The 16159-nt window shown below is 35.6% G+C and overlaps 2 protein-coding genes across 2 annotated transcripts; both read left to right on the top strand.

Annotated features, from left to right (window-relative positions):
* The first annotated feature begins 2248 nt into the window (after positions 1-2248).
* Positions 2249-4223, top strand: LOC141701646 (uncharacterized). Its single transcript, XM_074505276.1, has 6 exons — positions 2249-2390; positions 2829-2854; positions 2918-3013; positions 3100-3195; positions 3332-3625; positions 3975-4223. Exons 1-6 carry the CDS (start codon positions 2249-2251, stop codon positions 4221-4223), a joined length of 903 nt encoding a protein of 300 aa, XP_074361377.1.
* A 382-nt stretch (positions 4224-4605) lies between these two features.
* Positions 4606-15741, top strand: LOC141701645 (uncharacterized). Its single transcript, XM_074505275.1, has 3 exons — positions 4606-4758; positions 4813-4987; positions 15515-15741. Exons 1-3 carry the CDS (start codon positions 4606-4608, stop codon positions 15739-15741), a joined length of 555 nt encoding a protein of 184 aa, XP_074361376.1.
* Positions 15742-16159: the final 418 nt, after the last annotated feature.

The following is a 16159-nucleotide window of genomic DNA, read 5'->3' as shown; positions in this document are numbered from 1 at the left end:
CCTGAACTTCATCTTTGCAAACCTCCTGGACAGAAAAGCCAGATGTTCATCAACATCATCAAAGTCATCCTGACTGGAATTGTTTTCATCCTCAGCTACTTGCTCTTTACCCTTGCTTGATTCTGATTTGCTTGTGCCAATTTTGAGACTTGGAATTATCTTCTCCTCATTCCTGGCTCCAACCTTCTCACTGTCAGCTACAAGTGCAACTGATCCTCCTTTTCTCTTTCCTTTTCCAACAGCTCATCTTGCTCCATCTCAAGTTCATATGTCTTCAAAATTCCATATAATCTTTCAAGTGTGAAGTCCTTATAATCTTGAGAATTTCTTAGAGAAACAGTCATAGGCTTCCATTCCTTTGGTAGAGACCTTAGAAATTTTAAATTGGAATCCTTGACTTGGTATATTCTGCCATACAGCTTCAATCCATTCAACAGTTTCTGAAATCTGTTGAAGGTATCATTCAATGATTCTCCTTCTTCAAAATGAAAATATTCATACTGTTGAATGAGAAGCTGCATTTTGTTTTCTCTAAATTGCTCAGTGCCTTCACAGATAAGCTGCACAGTATCCCAAATTTCCTTAGCAGTTTGGCTGTTAATGACATTGTCAAACATATCTTGATCTAGGCCATTAAACAGAATGTTCATGGCTTTTTTGTCCTTGTGAACCTCTTCAATATCTTCAACAGTCCATTCTGCTTTTGGCTTGGGAATAGACTGTCCAACAGCAACTGTTACAGTAGCAGCTGTGGCCACCTTGTGAGGGATGTGAGGACCATTTTCAATGCAGTTGATGTAGCTTTCATCTTGAGAGAGAAGATGTAAATGCATCTTCACTTTCCAGTGATGATAGTTATATCTTTCCAAAATTGGAATCTATATACCAATATCCTTCTTACTCATGATGTTAGCAGAATAGATCTTTAAACTCTTTGTATGTTAAGAGATTGCTCTGATACCAATTGTTATTCCCAGTGGACTAACAATGAGATTTACAGAAGGGGGGTTGAATGTAAATCTCAAAACCTTTTCAAGTTTTGAGCAGTTTCTAAGGCTAAGTGTTTTTGAGAGCAAGTGTGTGTGAATTGCTTGAAGCTAATGCAGACATATATATATTCAAACATAAATGTAAAGAACACAGAGAACTTAAAAACTTTTCTGGTGGATTTGTTGTTCCACCAGAGATGTGTTATTTCAGAAAATCTGTGATTCAAAGAATTAAATCACAGCTGTTTCCTAGTACAAACTAGATGATTTTCTCTCTGAATTTTTCTAAACAGCTCTGGAAAAATTCACATCTAAATACTAGCTGCTACTTGGTTTATATTTTAACCAAGTTTACAAGTGAAGACAAAACTGTAAAATATAATTAAAAAGGCTCTTCACATGTTTCTTCTTCATTTCTCTATCCAATGCAATTTAGGCTTAGCTGTTAATCTTTGAATACTTCCTTGTTTGCACCAGAATGGAAATGCTGCATTTTCTTGATTCCTCCTAGAGGCTTCCACATTCCAGTTTGTCTCTGTCAACCCATGTGCCTCTGTCAGCTTATGAATTGTCACTATCAACTGCTAATGAACTAAGCATCCGTTGAAGCTTTCATCCGTTGATGCCTTATCCGTTGAGGCTTTATCCTTTGAAGCTTTATCCGTTGATGCATTATCAGTTGAAGTCTTTATCCGTTGAAGCACTTATCCGTTGATGGATATTATCCGTTGAAGCTTTAGAGACATCCGTTGAAGCTTTGTTTCTTATCCGTTGAAGGTCTTCAATATCAGTTGATACTTCTTCACTTATACAAAATTACAAGGCATGAAATATTTACAATTAGCCCTCCTATTTGCATATCCACTAGTAGTCAACATGACTGATAATTTCCTACAACATCTAAGAATTACAACTTGAATCCAGAGAATGAAATGTGCTACAATACTAAACTTATTGCTAAGTAAAGCTACTCCTTCAACGGATAGCCAAGATGGTCTTATCCGTTGAGGCTACAAATACTAGATTTCTACTTAAGTGTTTTTTTTAACTTATCATCAAACTAATACACATATTCCTAACAAATACTTATCTAACTAACTAACAATCTGATTTGCTGTAGACTTCTTCAATGCATCATCAGAAATCACGGATTAACAACTACTGAACAAAAAAAAAATATAAGTCCAAAATTGAGACAATTTGAGAATAATCGTGAAAACTCAAGCATATAGTATCTAGACAATGGGGCAAGCAACCACATGACGGGGCAACGGGAAATGTTTTACAACTTAGATGAAAGTGTAGCTGGTGAAGTTCGCTTTGGTGATGGTTCTACAATAATGATTAAAGGGAAATGGTTAATCAAATTAAATTGCAAAAATGGTGAAAATCGATACCTACGTGAGTTATATTATATTCCCTCTCTATGTAGTATTATTATAAGTTTGGGACAATTGTCCTAAGAAGGAAATAAAGTAATCTTGCAAGGAGAATATTTGTGGATTCGTGATAGCCAGGAAAAGTTGATGATGAGGGTGAAACAAGATGCAAACAGAATGTATAAACTCAAAATTGAAGATTGAGGCTATAATCCAGTATGTTTACTGTCAAAAGTTGAAAGAGACTCATGGCTTTGGCATTCCCAACTTGGGCATGTAAATTTTGCTGCATTGACTCTCATGTATAAGGAAGAAATGGCCTATAGCCTGCCTAAATTGATACAACCAAAAAAGATGTGTGAAGGTTGCATGATGTCTAAGCAAACATGAAAGTCATTCCCCTCTCAATCAAACTTTAGTGCAAAATTCGTACTTGAATTGATACATGAAGTTTTTGTAGGCCTTTCGCACCACCAACCTCGGCAGGTAACAAGTTCTTCTTACTTCCAGTAGATGATTGCATCCGGTATATGTGGGTTTATTTATTAGGCAAACGATGAAGCATTTGAGGCATTCAGAAGATTCCAAAAGCTGGTTGAAAAGGAGTCAAAACAGGAAATAAAAGTGTTCAAACTGACCATTGAGGTGAGTTTTGCTCCAACATTTTTAAGAATTATTGTGAAGAATCAGGCATACAAAGACATTACACTGTACCTTATTCACCACAACAGAATGGAGTGGTCGAACGTCGAAATAGAATAGTTGTGGCAATGGTAAGGAGCTTTCTTAAAGAAATGAAAATGCCAGTTCCATTTTGGGGGGAGGCTGTAAGACATTCGATGTATATTTCAAACATGCTACCAAACTCGAGAAATTACGGGAAAAACTCCTTGTGAAGCTTGGAAAGGGAAAAAACCTCACTTGCAACATGTCAAGGGGTTTGGTTGCATTACCCACATGAAGGTGCCAGGGGTCCAAACAAAGAAACTGGACGATCATAGAAAAGTTGTAGTTTATTTGGGTAGTGAAACTAGAACAAAAGCAAACCATTTGTTTGATCCAAAAGATGGAGCCATTCTCGTGAGTCGTGATGTAATTTTTGAAGAAGATAAAAGTTGGTGGTGGGAACTGTCATCTCGTAGGGGTATAAATAATTCAGACGCTTATACAATGGGTGGAACTACAGTTAATGTGTTTGTTATAACAGACTCAACTATGAATTCTGGGGGAGACTCAACACCTGTTCGATCAACATCTGTACTGGATAGTGGAAAAATCAACACATGTTCGTACAACATCTGTACATCACAGTGAAGCAGGCTTCAATACGGGCTCCAGCACTTTTGAGAATTCATCGTCGAGTGAGGACGACACAAACTCAACCACTGGTAAACCAAGAAGGATGAGACTTCTTTCTGATGTGTACAATGAAGCCCCGGAATGTGAGTTATTTGATGATGAACTTTTGATGTTGAGTATTGATTAGCCAAACTCGTACAAGCAGGCTGCCATAAAACCCGAGTGGATGGATGCAATGACAACAGAAATTGAGGCCATTGAACAGAACAAGACATGACTTTTAACAGAATTACCTCTTGGTCACAAGGTAATTGGTCTAAAATGGGTTTTCAAGTTGAAAAAGGATGCTGATGAAAATATTACAAAGCATAAAGTTCGCCTGGTCGCCAAGGGGTATGTACAGCAACATGGAATTGACTACGAAGAGGTATTTGCTCCTGTCACTAGACTCGAGACTGTAAGATTACTCCTTGCGCTAGCTGCAAAGAACTCTTGTGAAGTTCATCACCTTGATTTCAAATATGCGAATCAAAATTATAGGAAGAGGTCTACGTAATGCAGCCGGAGGGGTTTGTAAAGAAGGGACTGGAATACAAAGTGTATAAACTGATTAAGGTCTTGTATGGACTACACCAAGCACCCAGGGCTTATTATGCACCCTTGAACAAATGTTTGGAAGAGTTATGTTTTTTGAAATGTCCTTATAAACACGTTGTATATACTAGAACGGAAGGAGAAGAAGTGATCATCATTGCAGTTTATGTCAACGATCTTCTAATCACTGGAATTAGAATCATTAATATAAGTAAATTAAGAAGAAAATGAGCAGTATTTTTGATATGAGTGACTTGGGTAGATTGACATATTATCTGGGCATGGAGGTAGATCAGTAGGATGGCTACATTGAACTTAAATAAACAGCGTACGCGAAGAAGGTCATGGACAAGGCTGGAATGACTGGATGTAACTCTGTTAAATATCCCATGGAACCTATGGATAAGCTGGGCAAAGACAAACAAGGGAGAACAGTACTGTTCTCCCTTGTTCGTCTTTTCCCACTTATCCATAAAATCAATGGTGGGTGGTCTCAGGTATTTAGTGTTTACCAGGCCTGACATAGCATATTCAATTGGAGTGGTGAGCAGGTTCATGAAAGACCTACGGAGTTGCATCTTGCTGCTGTCAAACATATTCTTCGTTACGTAAATGGAACACTTGATTTTGGTCTAATTTATACAAAATTTAAAGGAAATTATTTGTTGACAGTTTATTCGAACAGTGACCTTGCTGGCAATATGGACGACAGGAAGTCAACTAGAGGTATGACATTTTATTTCAATGAGAACCTCATTACTTGGGTGTCTCACAAATAAAAATGTGTGGCATTATTATAATGCGAGTCTGACTTCATGGTGGCGACAGATGCTGCGTGTCAAGGGATATGTCTTTACAACCTTCTGAGGCAAATAACAGACATAAAGTCGGGTCCAGTTGTTCTTTACATTGATAAGAAGGCTGCAATAGATTTGGCAAAAACCCGGTATTTCATGGGAGGAGTAAACATATAGATATTCGTTATCATATTATACGTGAATGTGTGGAACGAGGCGAGATAGTTCTTAAACATGTTAACAACCATGAACAAAGAGCAGGTATCTTGACTAAAGCTTTATGCAGAGTTAAGTTTGAAGCGATGCGTGGGCTGCTGGGTGTCAAGAATCTGCAAACAGGTTTAGATTCAGGGGAGCTTGTTGGAGTTTTAATCTAAACCTTTTATTTACTTAATTATTTAGTTTGTTTTATTCGAATAAGTTGTTGATTGTTGATCATCAAGACTAGGTCGTTTTATTTTCCCGTTTTTGTCAGGGGGTGATACAGCTGTGATGTGAGAATAGAAGAGTCATGCCTTATCTCAATTACTATTGTAACTTAGTTATTATCAAGTACTTTCACCACATCTCAAAATAGGCTGTTGAGTGTGGCTTTGTTTTCTTTGTATGTGCAAGTTTGTTATAATAAAACTGAGTTTGCCTCATATCAGCGTGAGTGTGCGTGGTTTACTTTCTATAGTATATTGATCCTAAACGGCGGTCGGTTTAAGCTATGTTTATTGTAGCGTTGGCTCATCATGACAACCAATTTATAGAAGACAGTTTCATTTCGGATTTAACTACCCAAATAATCTTGTATTTCGGAGATAAGTATTTCTGAATGAATGACAATATTCTTAATTTATTGAAATACATATATATATTTAAATAATAACTAAAACTTAATTTTTTTAGAACGGACTTTTTAAAATCAAATTATTTTTCTGAAATATATCTTTACTGACTAACTTTTGATAATTTATATAAATTAAATATTATATTTATAGTGTCCTACGCCACCACAAATCCCCTTGTAATAAAAATAGATTGAAAAATATCATATTTAATGGAAAAATTTATATTAAAAATGAAGGGGATTAGCGGGATTGTGTGTCGGAATGTGTATTTTAATTCAATGACGTTGCTCATTTAGGGGACATTGGGTTAGATTAACGACTCTAATTAGTTTCTAATTTTTATTTTGAGATGAGTTTCTAGTTGATCATATAAGTATATATATTTATACACACGGTCTTATTTTAATATGACATTGATAATATTATGACTCTAAAGTGTTTTCATTGTTTCTGGAGACCAACTATTATCTTAAATTGGGATTTACTATAGTATTATATATTTGATTCCAAAGCCTAAATAAAGTTCAACTTTATTATAAACTACTTTAAAACTTATGCGATGTACATATTTTTTTAATTTAATTTAATTAAAAAAATATATAATATCATTGTTTCAATTATATTTATATTACATTTTAGTTATAAAAGAGTAATTAATTAATTATTAATACATTATAATTATAATAGTTATACAAACTCCAGTTCACACTTGACGGGGTGTCACTGCAAAGAAGTCGGTACACAAAAAAATTTGAATTTTATGCTCTAAAGGCTAGAGTTGAGGGAGTTGGGACTTAGATAGCGTATGGAGTTGGTTTGCAGAGGGGTATATAAGAGAAGAAATTATCAAAAATATTAATTCTTGTATTTTGTTAGGTCCCGAAATATAATATCATAGAAGGGGTTATATATAATATTCATTAAATAATTTTTTTAAAAAATTTACGCGAATAAATAATTTAGTGTTTGGTTAATGATTCCATGTTATTAAGATGAATAGTGTTTAGGATATTAAAATAAGAAATATTCGTGGAAATTTATATTTATATATAAATCTTCGAGAGCTTGCTGCACTCCGGTAAATAAATCAATCGGATACAATCTAAGAACAATAAAGTTCTTAACTACTACAAAAATCAACAAATTAAATCCTATACAAAAATCTAACTTTATTTACCTAAGAATTTAACTACCTGATAACGATTATAATGCCCTTTAGGAATATATAGGAAATAAATCGGGCATTATAACGTTTCTCTAGTGAGAATTTTAACGGATAAAATAATGAGTTTGAACTCCTCTGTTGCTCTCTATATTTTCCTCCAAAGCTTCGTTGAAAAAGATAAAGAACAAAACTAAGTTTTGCTTCTGCTGCATTGTGTAGACTTTAAAATTAATTTGTGATACGTGGACAATTGATCAATAAAGTTGATTTAGAAGATATTAAGTGTCGACAAAAGCTTTGAATTTTGTGTTAGAAATATTTTTGACTCCCATTCCATGTGTTGACATGAGTCAAGTCTTGACATGAGCCAAGATTTCTGTCGACGGTTAAAATTTGCCTCTGACATGAGCCAAGGTTCAACACTTAGAATTTTTGCTTCTTTATCTTGTACCCGTGAACCTCTAAGTTGTTTAGCTGTATACCCTGTATACCTATTCTCATACTTTAAAAATTAAATATTCAATCCAATTACGTTGTTCAACTTAACAATTCTTCTATTGATAATACTCAGATTTTTTTCATGAGCCGCTAACGCCTAATGCAACTGGTCTATTTCAGAGACGACTAGTTTTGATTCAGTTATTCGTATTACATTGTTAAGCTTGCAACAACTATATCGCTTCAAACACTGTCTTTTAATAAGATAATGTACTTTCACTGGAATCTTTTGTAGTACTTAGATAATGTCTTCATTGTTACTACAATCTTGAATATTTTTTTCTCTATTCTTCACTGACGTTTAAACATATAAAATGAACTCCTTTCGATGAGTATAAATTCAAGACTATAGTTGTCTTCTTTAACCTTTGTATTCAATACTTCAGATTCATGTGCTTCGAATATTGTCTATCTTCAATCAATACTAATACACTAAACTCTTGTCATGGCACTTTTACACTGAATTTTTAACACTTCTGAAACCTTGAAAGCCTTCAAACCTTATTTTTTTTACTGAGACATAAACATGTTAATGAAATTTTTTCAGTGACCTGTAAACAGATTTTTATTCTTTGTATTTGCCTTATCCTCATTTCTTCATGATTTCTGTGTAGACATGGTTTTATTTACCGGTCTTATTCTAATGTTGAGTTATCACGTCTACTGTTCGTACAATTTCGCATTCTCGTACATATATATATATATATTCAATTCCCTCGACTATCAGAACAAGTCATATCTAATTCTCAATTGCGCCCACAAGGGTTGACTCAATTGATTAAAGAGTGGATAATTATCTTCTTGGTCACAGATTCGACTCTTATGGGAGGAGAATTTATGATTATACCTCCTGAACTAGAGCATGTCGCTTAAGTTCGGTTTATCTTGGTTCACGTGGTTTGCACACTATTCTGTGTACCCGTGGGGTTTACCCAGTGCGCACCCGAAAGGGTACCAGCAACGGGTTCCGTACGATAAAAAAAATTCCCAATTGCCAATATATATTATTATTGGTAGAATAATGAATTTTATTATAGAAATAAGAGAAATTAATAAAAATACTAATTTTGCTAAGTTTTTTTTTTAATTTTACTATTTTCTAAAAACATTTACAAAAATTTAGTGCAATCAAAACAAATGAGATATGTAACTAGTTGCATCAATTTTTTTTATTGTATTCGAGACTGCATTAGTCACATGCAGTTGCAGAAACATGTTGAACTTGTATGTGGTTGCATCGAACGGTAGAAAGAATGTATTTTTGTCAAAACAATATATTTTGCAATTTTTTTATAAAAATGACATCAATTTTTGGCAGAAATTGTTTTATAATATTTTTGAACTTGAGTATTTTTTTATAAAAAAATTAATATTGTATTCGCCGAAACATAGAAATATGTATTGTTTAAGTTTCACGAAAGGAGTCTCCAATTTTAATTACTATTAATAAAATAAATATTTTAAAAAAATGATATAAATATAAATTTATTTACAAAACTCACTTTAAGCAAATTTATAATAAAAATTTAAACTAATTTTTTTGTTCAAAATAAGTAATATATCCCGAAAGAGTAATGCTACATACTCATAAATAACTCCCAAAATAGTTTTGGAGGGCGTCACAGGTTGTATCAGAGCTACAGGTTATGGTCACTGAAACAGGCTTAGGATTGTCATAGATGAGTCATAGGAAGATCACATAAGATAGGCGCGTGTAGTTTAGTTTTTATAGGATTAAATTTAGGTTATTGGGTTAGGTTGTAGTTAAGTTGTTTAGGTTTCCTGTTTTGCGTTTAGCTTTAGGCCTTGTGTCATTGCCCTGCTATTTTGTTGGTTTAGTTAAGATTTCGAGCAAGGATTTAAAAGGGTTGGATAATTCGGAGTAAATTTTCTTTGTGTTATTATTCTTGAGATAATAAGCAGGATTATGTGATAATTATGTCGCTTGTGTTAATAAGGTAGCAAGTTTATGATATTCAGGGAAGAGATACTATTTGCGAATTTTGATATGCTAAGGAATTGCTACATATTTGACACAATGCTTGACAGATTATTATATATGTTGCTTGTTTCTTACCAGAATAATGGCACCAAAGAGAAGGAATAATTCAGGAGAGGGTAGTACCGAGAGCCGTACAGATCCAGCGATTATCCAGATGTTGGGACTGATGTAGCAGCAGATGTTACATCTTACGCAGCAGCAACAACAGCAGCAACAGCAACAGCAGCAGCGAGCAGCACCACCTGCAGTGACTTTTAAGCAGTTTCAAGCAGTGAAGCCACCTGAGTTCAAGGGAAGTACTGATCATGTGGAAGCCAATGCATGGCTCAAGGAAATGGAAAAGGCTTTTGAATTGGTCGGAGCAGGAGCTGAGCAGAAGACCAAGTTTGAAAGTTATTTTCTGAAGGGTGAGGCGAACTATTGGTGGGAATCCGCGCGAGCATTGGAAGGAGGTGAGTTTATAACTTGGGAGAGATTCACAGAGCTGTTTCTGGAAAAGTATTTCCCGAGGTATATGAAGAATCAAATGGAGATCCAATTCTTGAACTTGACCCAGGAAGATCTTACTGTAGCTGAGTACGAAGCTAAGTTTACTGAATTAGCGACGTTCGTGCCAGACCAGGTTGATACGGATGAAAAGAAAGCAAGAAGGTTTGAACAGGGATTGAGATTTTGGATTCAGAATAGGGTGGCCATGTTTGAATCGACTTCATATGTGGCAGTGGTGCAGAAAGCAATGGTGATTGAAAGTAAGAGTGATATGTATCAAAAAGGGAAGGATGGGAAGAAAAGGAAAATAGAAACCTCAGGGGGAGGCCAGCAACAAGGTAACTTCCAGGGCCGTTTCAATAAAAGGCCAGAGTTTCAGGACAATAAGAGTGTGGGATTTAAGAAACCACAGCCAGGAAATGGGAACCGTTTTCAGAATTCAAATCAGCAGAGACCCAATCGTCCACCCGCGTCAGAGTGCAAATTTTGTGGTAGAAGGCATTTTGGGATTTGTAAGGCTAATGTGTTATGTTATAAGTGCAATCAGAAGGGACACTATGCTAATGAGTGTCGAAGTCAGACTACAGCTCAGAAATCAGGAACAGTGTGCTTTAAATGTGGAAAGATGGGGCATATTGCCAAGGACTGCCTGACAACTGAACCAACTGCTAATGTGCCAAGGATTGAAGGACCACCAGTAAAGGACCAGCCAAAGGCTAGGACATTCAATATGACTATGAAGGATGCTGTTCAGAGTTCAGACGTGGTGGTAGGTACGCTTCCAGTCAACTCCATAGATGTTAAAGTTTTATTTAATTCTGGAGCTACAAGATCATTTGTTTCCCAAAGTTTTGTCAATAAACTGCATTGTGAAGTTAAGTTATTAGAACAAGCATTGATGATAGAGTTAGCTAATAAGGATCAAGTTTCCGTCGACCGAGTGTGCCCGAGGTGCGATATTGAAATAGGAGGACATCATTTTTATGCCAACTTGATACCTTTTAATTTAGGAGAATTTGATGTTATTTTAGGAATGGGTTGGTTGTCAGAAAATAACGCTCAGATTGATTGTAAGAATAGGAAAGTGAGACTTCAGACCTTGGATAGTAAGAAGAAGGTAATATTTCGAGGAAATAGGCAAGAGAAGAAGTTCTTAACGATCGCTCAAGTGAAGAGGTTATTACGTCCGAATTGTGAAACATATTTGGCTCATGTGGTAGACATCAACAAAGAAGTTCCAGCACTAGAAGCGATTCCAGTTGTTAACGAATTTTCAGATGTCTTTCCAGAAGATCTACCAGGATTACCTCCCGACAGAGAAATTGAGTTTACAATTGATCTAGCACCCGGAACAGAACCAGTTTCTAAAGCTCCGTACCGGATGACACCAGTGGAGATGAAAGAATTGGCAACTCAGCTGCAAGATCTTTTGGAGAAAGGAGTTATAACACCCAGTGTATCCCCTTGGGGCGCACCAGTACTGTTTGTCAAGAAAAAGGACGGGAGTATGCGACTGTGTATCGACTATCGAGAACTAAATAAGCTGACCATTAAGAACAAGTACCCGTTACCAAGGATAGATGATTTGTTTGACCAATTGCGAGGAGCTGTGTGGTTTTCTAAAATTGATTTAAGATCCGGATATCATCAACTGAAGATCAAGCCTGAAGACATTCCGAAGACTGCGTTCAGAACCAGATATGGGCATTATGAGTTTCTGGTGATGGCATTTGGATTAACCAACGCACCAGCAGCTTTCATGGATCTGATGAATCGAGTATTTAAGAAGTATTTGGATAAATTCGTGATCGTGTTCATAGATGATATTCTGATCTATTCTAAAGCAGAAGAGGAATATGCAGAGCACTTAAGAATAGTTTTGGAGATACTGCGACAGGAGATATTGTACGCAAAGTTTTCTAAGTGTGAATTTTGGTTAAAAGAAGTACGATTTCTTGGGCACGTGATTAGCAATAAAGGAGTGGAAGTGGATCCAGCAAAGATTGAAGCCATAATCAACTGGGAGAGGCCAAAAACACCAACGGAAGTAAGAAGTTTCATGGGATTGGCAGGTTACTATAGAAGATTAGTGCAAGATTTTGCGAAGTTAGCTACGCCGTTGACAAAGCTCACCAGAAAGAATCAGAAGTTTGAATGGGACGAGAAGTGCGAGGAGAGTTTCCAGGAATTAAAGAATAGATTAGTATCTTCTCCAGTATTAGTTTTGCCAGATGATCAAGGAAATTTTGTGATTTATAGTGACGCGTCGTATAAAGGATTGGGATGTGTTTTGATGCAGCATGACAAGGTGATAGCCTATGCTTCAAGACAGTTGAAACCACATGAAGAAAAGTATCCAACTCATGATCTTGAATTGGCAGCTATAGTGTTTGCATTGAAGATTTGGAGGCATTATCTTTATTGGGAAAAGTGCGAGATCTACACGGACCACAAGAGTTTGATATATATTTTTACCCAGAAGGAATTAAACATGAGACAACGAAGATGGTTAGAACTAATCAAGGATTACGACTGTACTATTAACTATCATCCAGGTAAAGCAAATGTGGTGGCCGACGTTCTGAGCAGAAAAGAAAGGTTAAATATGATAACTTCACCAGAGGAGTTGATCAAGGAATTTGAGAAGTTAGAAATAGAGGTTAGTATCCCCAGTTTGTTTACAGAGGTATTGTGTGCAATGTCTTTTCAACCAGAATTATTGAAGAAGATAAGAAGATGTCAGGAGGAAGTAATGAGCCATGAACGAGACAGTTTGACAGGAGAAGAGATAGGGAGTCAAAAGCATGATAAAGGGATATTAAGATTTTCTTCCAGAATATGGATACCCAACGTAGCCGAGCTGAAAGATGAAATTCTTCGAGACGCTCACAACTCCAAATATTCTATTCATCCCGGAAGTACGAAGATGTACCGAGATTTAAGAGAAAACTATTGGTGGCCAAGCATGAAGAAGGAAATTGCAGAATGGGTAAGTAAGTGTTACACTTGCCAGCGAGTCAAAGCGGAACATCAAAGGACCAGTGGACTGATACAACCATTGGACATTTCAGAATGGAAGTGGGAGCATATCGCGATGGATTTCGTAGTTGGATTACCGAGGACCAGGGCGAATCATGATGCTATTTGGGTTATTATCGACAGATTAACGAAGTCAGCGCATTTTCTTCCTATCAAAGAAAGATTCTCAATGGATAAATTGGTTCGATTTTATCTTAAGGAAATTGTGACACGATATGGAGTTCCAGTATCCATAGTTTCAGATAGAGATCCTCGATTTAATTCAAGATTTTGGAGAAGTTTTCAAGATTGTCTCGGAACAAAGCTGAATATGAGTACCGCGTATCATCCGCAGACGGATGGTCAAAGTGAAAGGACGATTCAGACTATTGAAGATATGTTAAGGGTATGTGCGCTAGATTTTGAAGGAAGTTGGGACGAGCATTTGCGATTAGTTGAATTTTCCTACAACAACAGTTATCATGCAAGCATTGGAATGCCGCCTTACGAAGCCTTGTACGGGAGAAGATGCAGATCTCCAATATGTTGGGAAAAAGTTGGTGAGAGAAAGATTTTAGGTCCAGAATTGATCCAGCAGATGAAGGAGAAAATAGAACTCATTCGGAAAAGATTATAGCAGCTCAAGATCGTCAACGTAAATATGCTGATCCTACCAGAAAAGATATGGAATTTGAAATTGGAGAAGCAGTGTTATTGAAGGTTTCTCCTTGGAAGGGTTTATCAAGATTTGGAAAGAGGAAAGCTAAGTCCACGTTATGTTGGCCCTTTTGAGATTTTGAGGCGTGTGGGAAAAGTTGCGTACGAATTAGCGTTACCACCTCACATGCAGCATATTCACAATGTGTTCCATGTGTCAATGTTGAAGCGTTATTTGCCTGATTCGAACCATGTGATAGAATACGAGCCAATCGAGATCCAGCCAGATTTATCTTTTGTAGAGCAACCAGTGCAGATTTTAGATAAGAAAGAAAGAGTACTTAGGAATAAGTCTGTATCTTTAGTGCGAGTCTTGTGGAGGAATCCCAAGGTTGAAGAGTCGACTTGGGAATTGGAAATCGAAATGCGATCCAAGTATCCTTATTTATTTTCCTAGGCTGATTCTGAGGACAGAATCCTTTTAAGGGGGGTAGATTGTAATATCCAATATATTTTCAAATATTATTATTATTATTCGGAATTGTTTATGTGATTTTATGTGAACTTTGGTGAATTATCTGAAAAGTAGAATTGATATCTGAATGTTTATATGTGACATTATTTGAATATTTGAATTTTTATATGTCCAGAGTAAAATATAGATAATTGTGGTATTTTTCTGGTAATTTTTGGAGTGTTATATGATTTTATAATAATTTATGAATTATTAATTATTTTCAGAATAATTATAAAAATTATTTTATAAAGCCGGAAATCTTCCAACTTCAACCGTTTTTGCATTTTTACAACCCGAAACTCTTCCGAAAACTCCTTCCTAACCTAATCTGGTAATTCTGGACATTTTCCGTGTTTTGACTTTTTCGATCCGGATTACGGTTTGACCCGTGTACGGCCCGGCACAATATTTTCAATACGATAATCATTTCGGTGATTAACAAAACCCGTATTCTTAAAAGACTGGATATTTTTACGTTATTTTCGTATATGGTGTTTTATAAAAAGCCCAGTTTTGATAATTATCCAATTCTGGTATTGAATTGTATCGTTTTTACAGTTACTTAGCGGCTAAGCAACTAATTTAACGATCCAAAACGATCCAATATTTCATAAATATAAATAGCCTATTTATTATTTCGTTTATTCCATTTATTCATTTGCAACCAGTTAAAATACCGTAAATACAGAGAAAAACCCGAGAAACCGATACGTTCCCGAGAATCAAACACACGAACGAAGGCGTTATCGAACTCTGATTCGGGCGTGCAGCATATCAAAACGAAGCTCTCGAAATCTTCTTTCTGAATCAATCATCAGTTTCTGCCCAGAAATCACAGTAATTTTCTTATTTAATTATTTATATTCGAATTATTTGATAATTAAATTATGAAAATTTGTTCTTGATGTTGTTGATGTGATTTGATGCTTCCATGTTGTAGAGTATGTTTTTCTGGTCAATTTGGTATATTATACTTCAAAATTAGGGTTCGGTATCATATAGAAATTTAGGTTTGATTTTCTGAAAATTCTTTGAATATATGTTCTTGGTGTTCGTGAAAAGTTCCAAGAATCAAACCCAAATTTGAGGGTGATGCAGACTTCAGAATTTGAAGTATGAGTAACCAAAATGTTCAGATTTTCATGTTCTTTCTGTTTATGCCCTCAAATCATTCAACCGACTAGTGATTTGGAAATTCGTAATTTTAGGGTTTATATCCGAATTTGGGGGTTTTTGATTAAGCAATATTTGGCTTGTTTTGATCATGTATATAGATTGTATATTGCTCAAGCTTTATTTTGGTAGTAAAATCAGTGATTTTAGTGTTGAAACGAATGAAAACGGGATAGTGGCCGGAGGTCGTTCGAGGTCGCCGGTTTTGATTGAGAATTTGCCGGAGAAGATGAACGGTAGATCAGCTGTGGCTGCAGTTGGCATGGTGATGTTGCTGGTAGAGTCGCGAACGGATTGGGGTAGTGAAAACGGCAGAACAAAAGCCTGAAGGGGAGTGTTTTGCTTCGCCGGAACTTCGCCGGGAAACAGAACCTCGCCGGATTCTGCAATTTTCCGGCGGGTTTCTTCAGTTTCTTGGTGACCCGTTTGGGTCGGTTTTGACCCGGATTTCGACCCGATTTTCATCCTATAAACCCAGTTGCAAACATCTGAAAACTGTTTCTGAATTTCTGATTTAAAAATAATTCAAAAATCCTATTTTAATTTCTGAAAATTTATTTTATTTATTTTGAAAATCATTATTTCAATTCTGAAAATTTATTTTAATTCAAAAATAAATCCAAATTATTTAGTTCATTAATTTTAGTTGATAATTAATTATTTAATTAGTCAATTAATTTAAATATTAATTGATTAATTAATTTTATTAGTTATTAATTAATTTTAATTGATTATTTAATTAGATT

This window comes from Apium graveolens, unplaced genomic scaffold (genome assembly GCF_009905375.1).
Source record: "Apium graveolens cultivar Ventura unplaced genomic scaffold, ASM990537v1 ctg4272, whole genome shotgun sequence".
NCBI classification, from domain to species: domain Eukaryota; kingdom Viridiplantae; phylum Streptophyta; class Magnoliopsida; order Apiales; family Apiaceae; genus Apium; species Apium graveolens.
Note: the sequence above shows the minus strand (reverse complement) of the source record. Positions and strands in the feature narration are given on the sequence as shown.

What these genes read in the sequence shown, in the direction of transcription:
- LOC141701646 (XM_074505276.1), top strand. Translation starts at nt 2,249, where the DNA reads ATGACGGGGCAACGGGAAATGTTTTACAACTTAGATGAAAGTGTAGCT. An exon ending in TGGTGAAAATCGATACCTAC is followed by an intron (nt 2,391 to 2,828) that starts GTGAGTTATATT and finishes AAGTTTTTGTAG; the next exon opens with GCCTTTCGCACCACCAACCT. An exon ending in CGCACCACCAACCTCGGCAG is followed by an intron (nt 2,855 to 2,917) that starts GTAACAAGTTCT and finishes TTTATTTATTAG; the next exon opens with GCAAACGATGAAGCATTTGA.
- LOC141701645 (XM_074505275.1), top strand. Translation starts at nt 4,606, where the DNA reads ATGGACAAGGCTGGAATGACTGGATGTAACTCTGTTAAATATCCCATG. An exon ending in TCAATGGTGGGTGGTCTCAG is followed by an intron (nt 4,759 to 4,812) that starts GTATTTAGTGTT and finishes AGTGGTGAGCAG; the next exon opens with GTTCATGAAAGACCTACGGA. An exon ending in CGACAGGAAGTCAACTAGAG is followed by an intron (nt 4,988 to 15,514) that starts GTATGACATTTT and finishes TCATGTATATAG; the next exon opens with ATTGTATATTGCTCAAGCTT.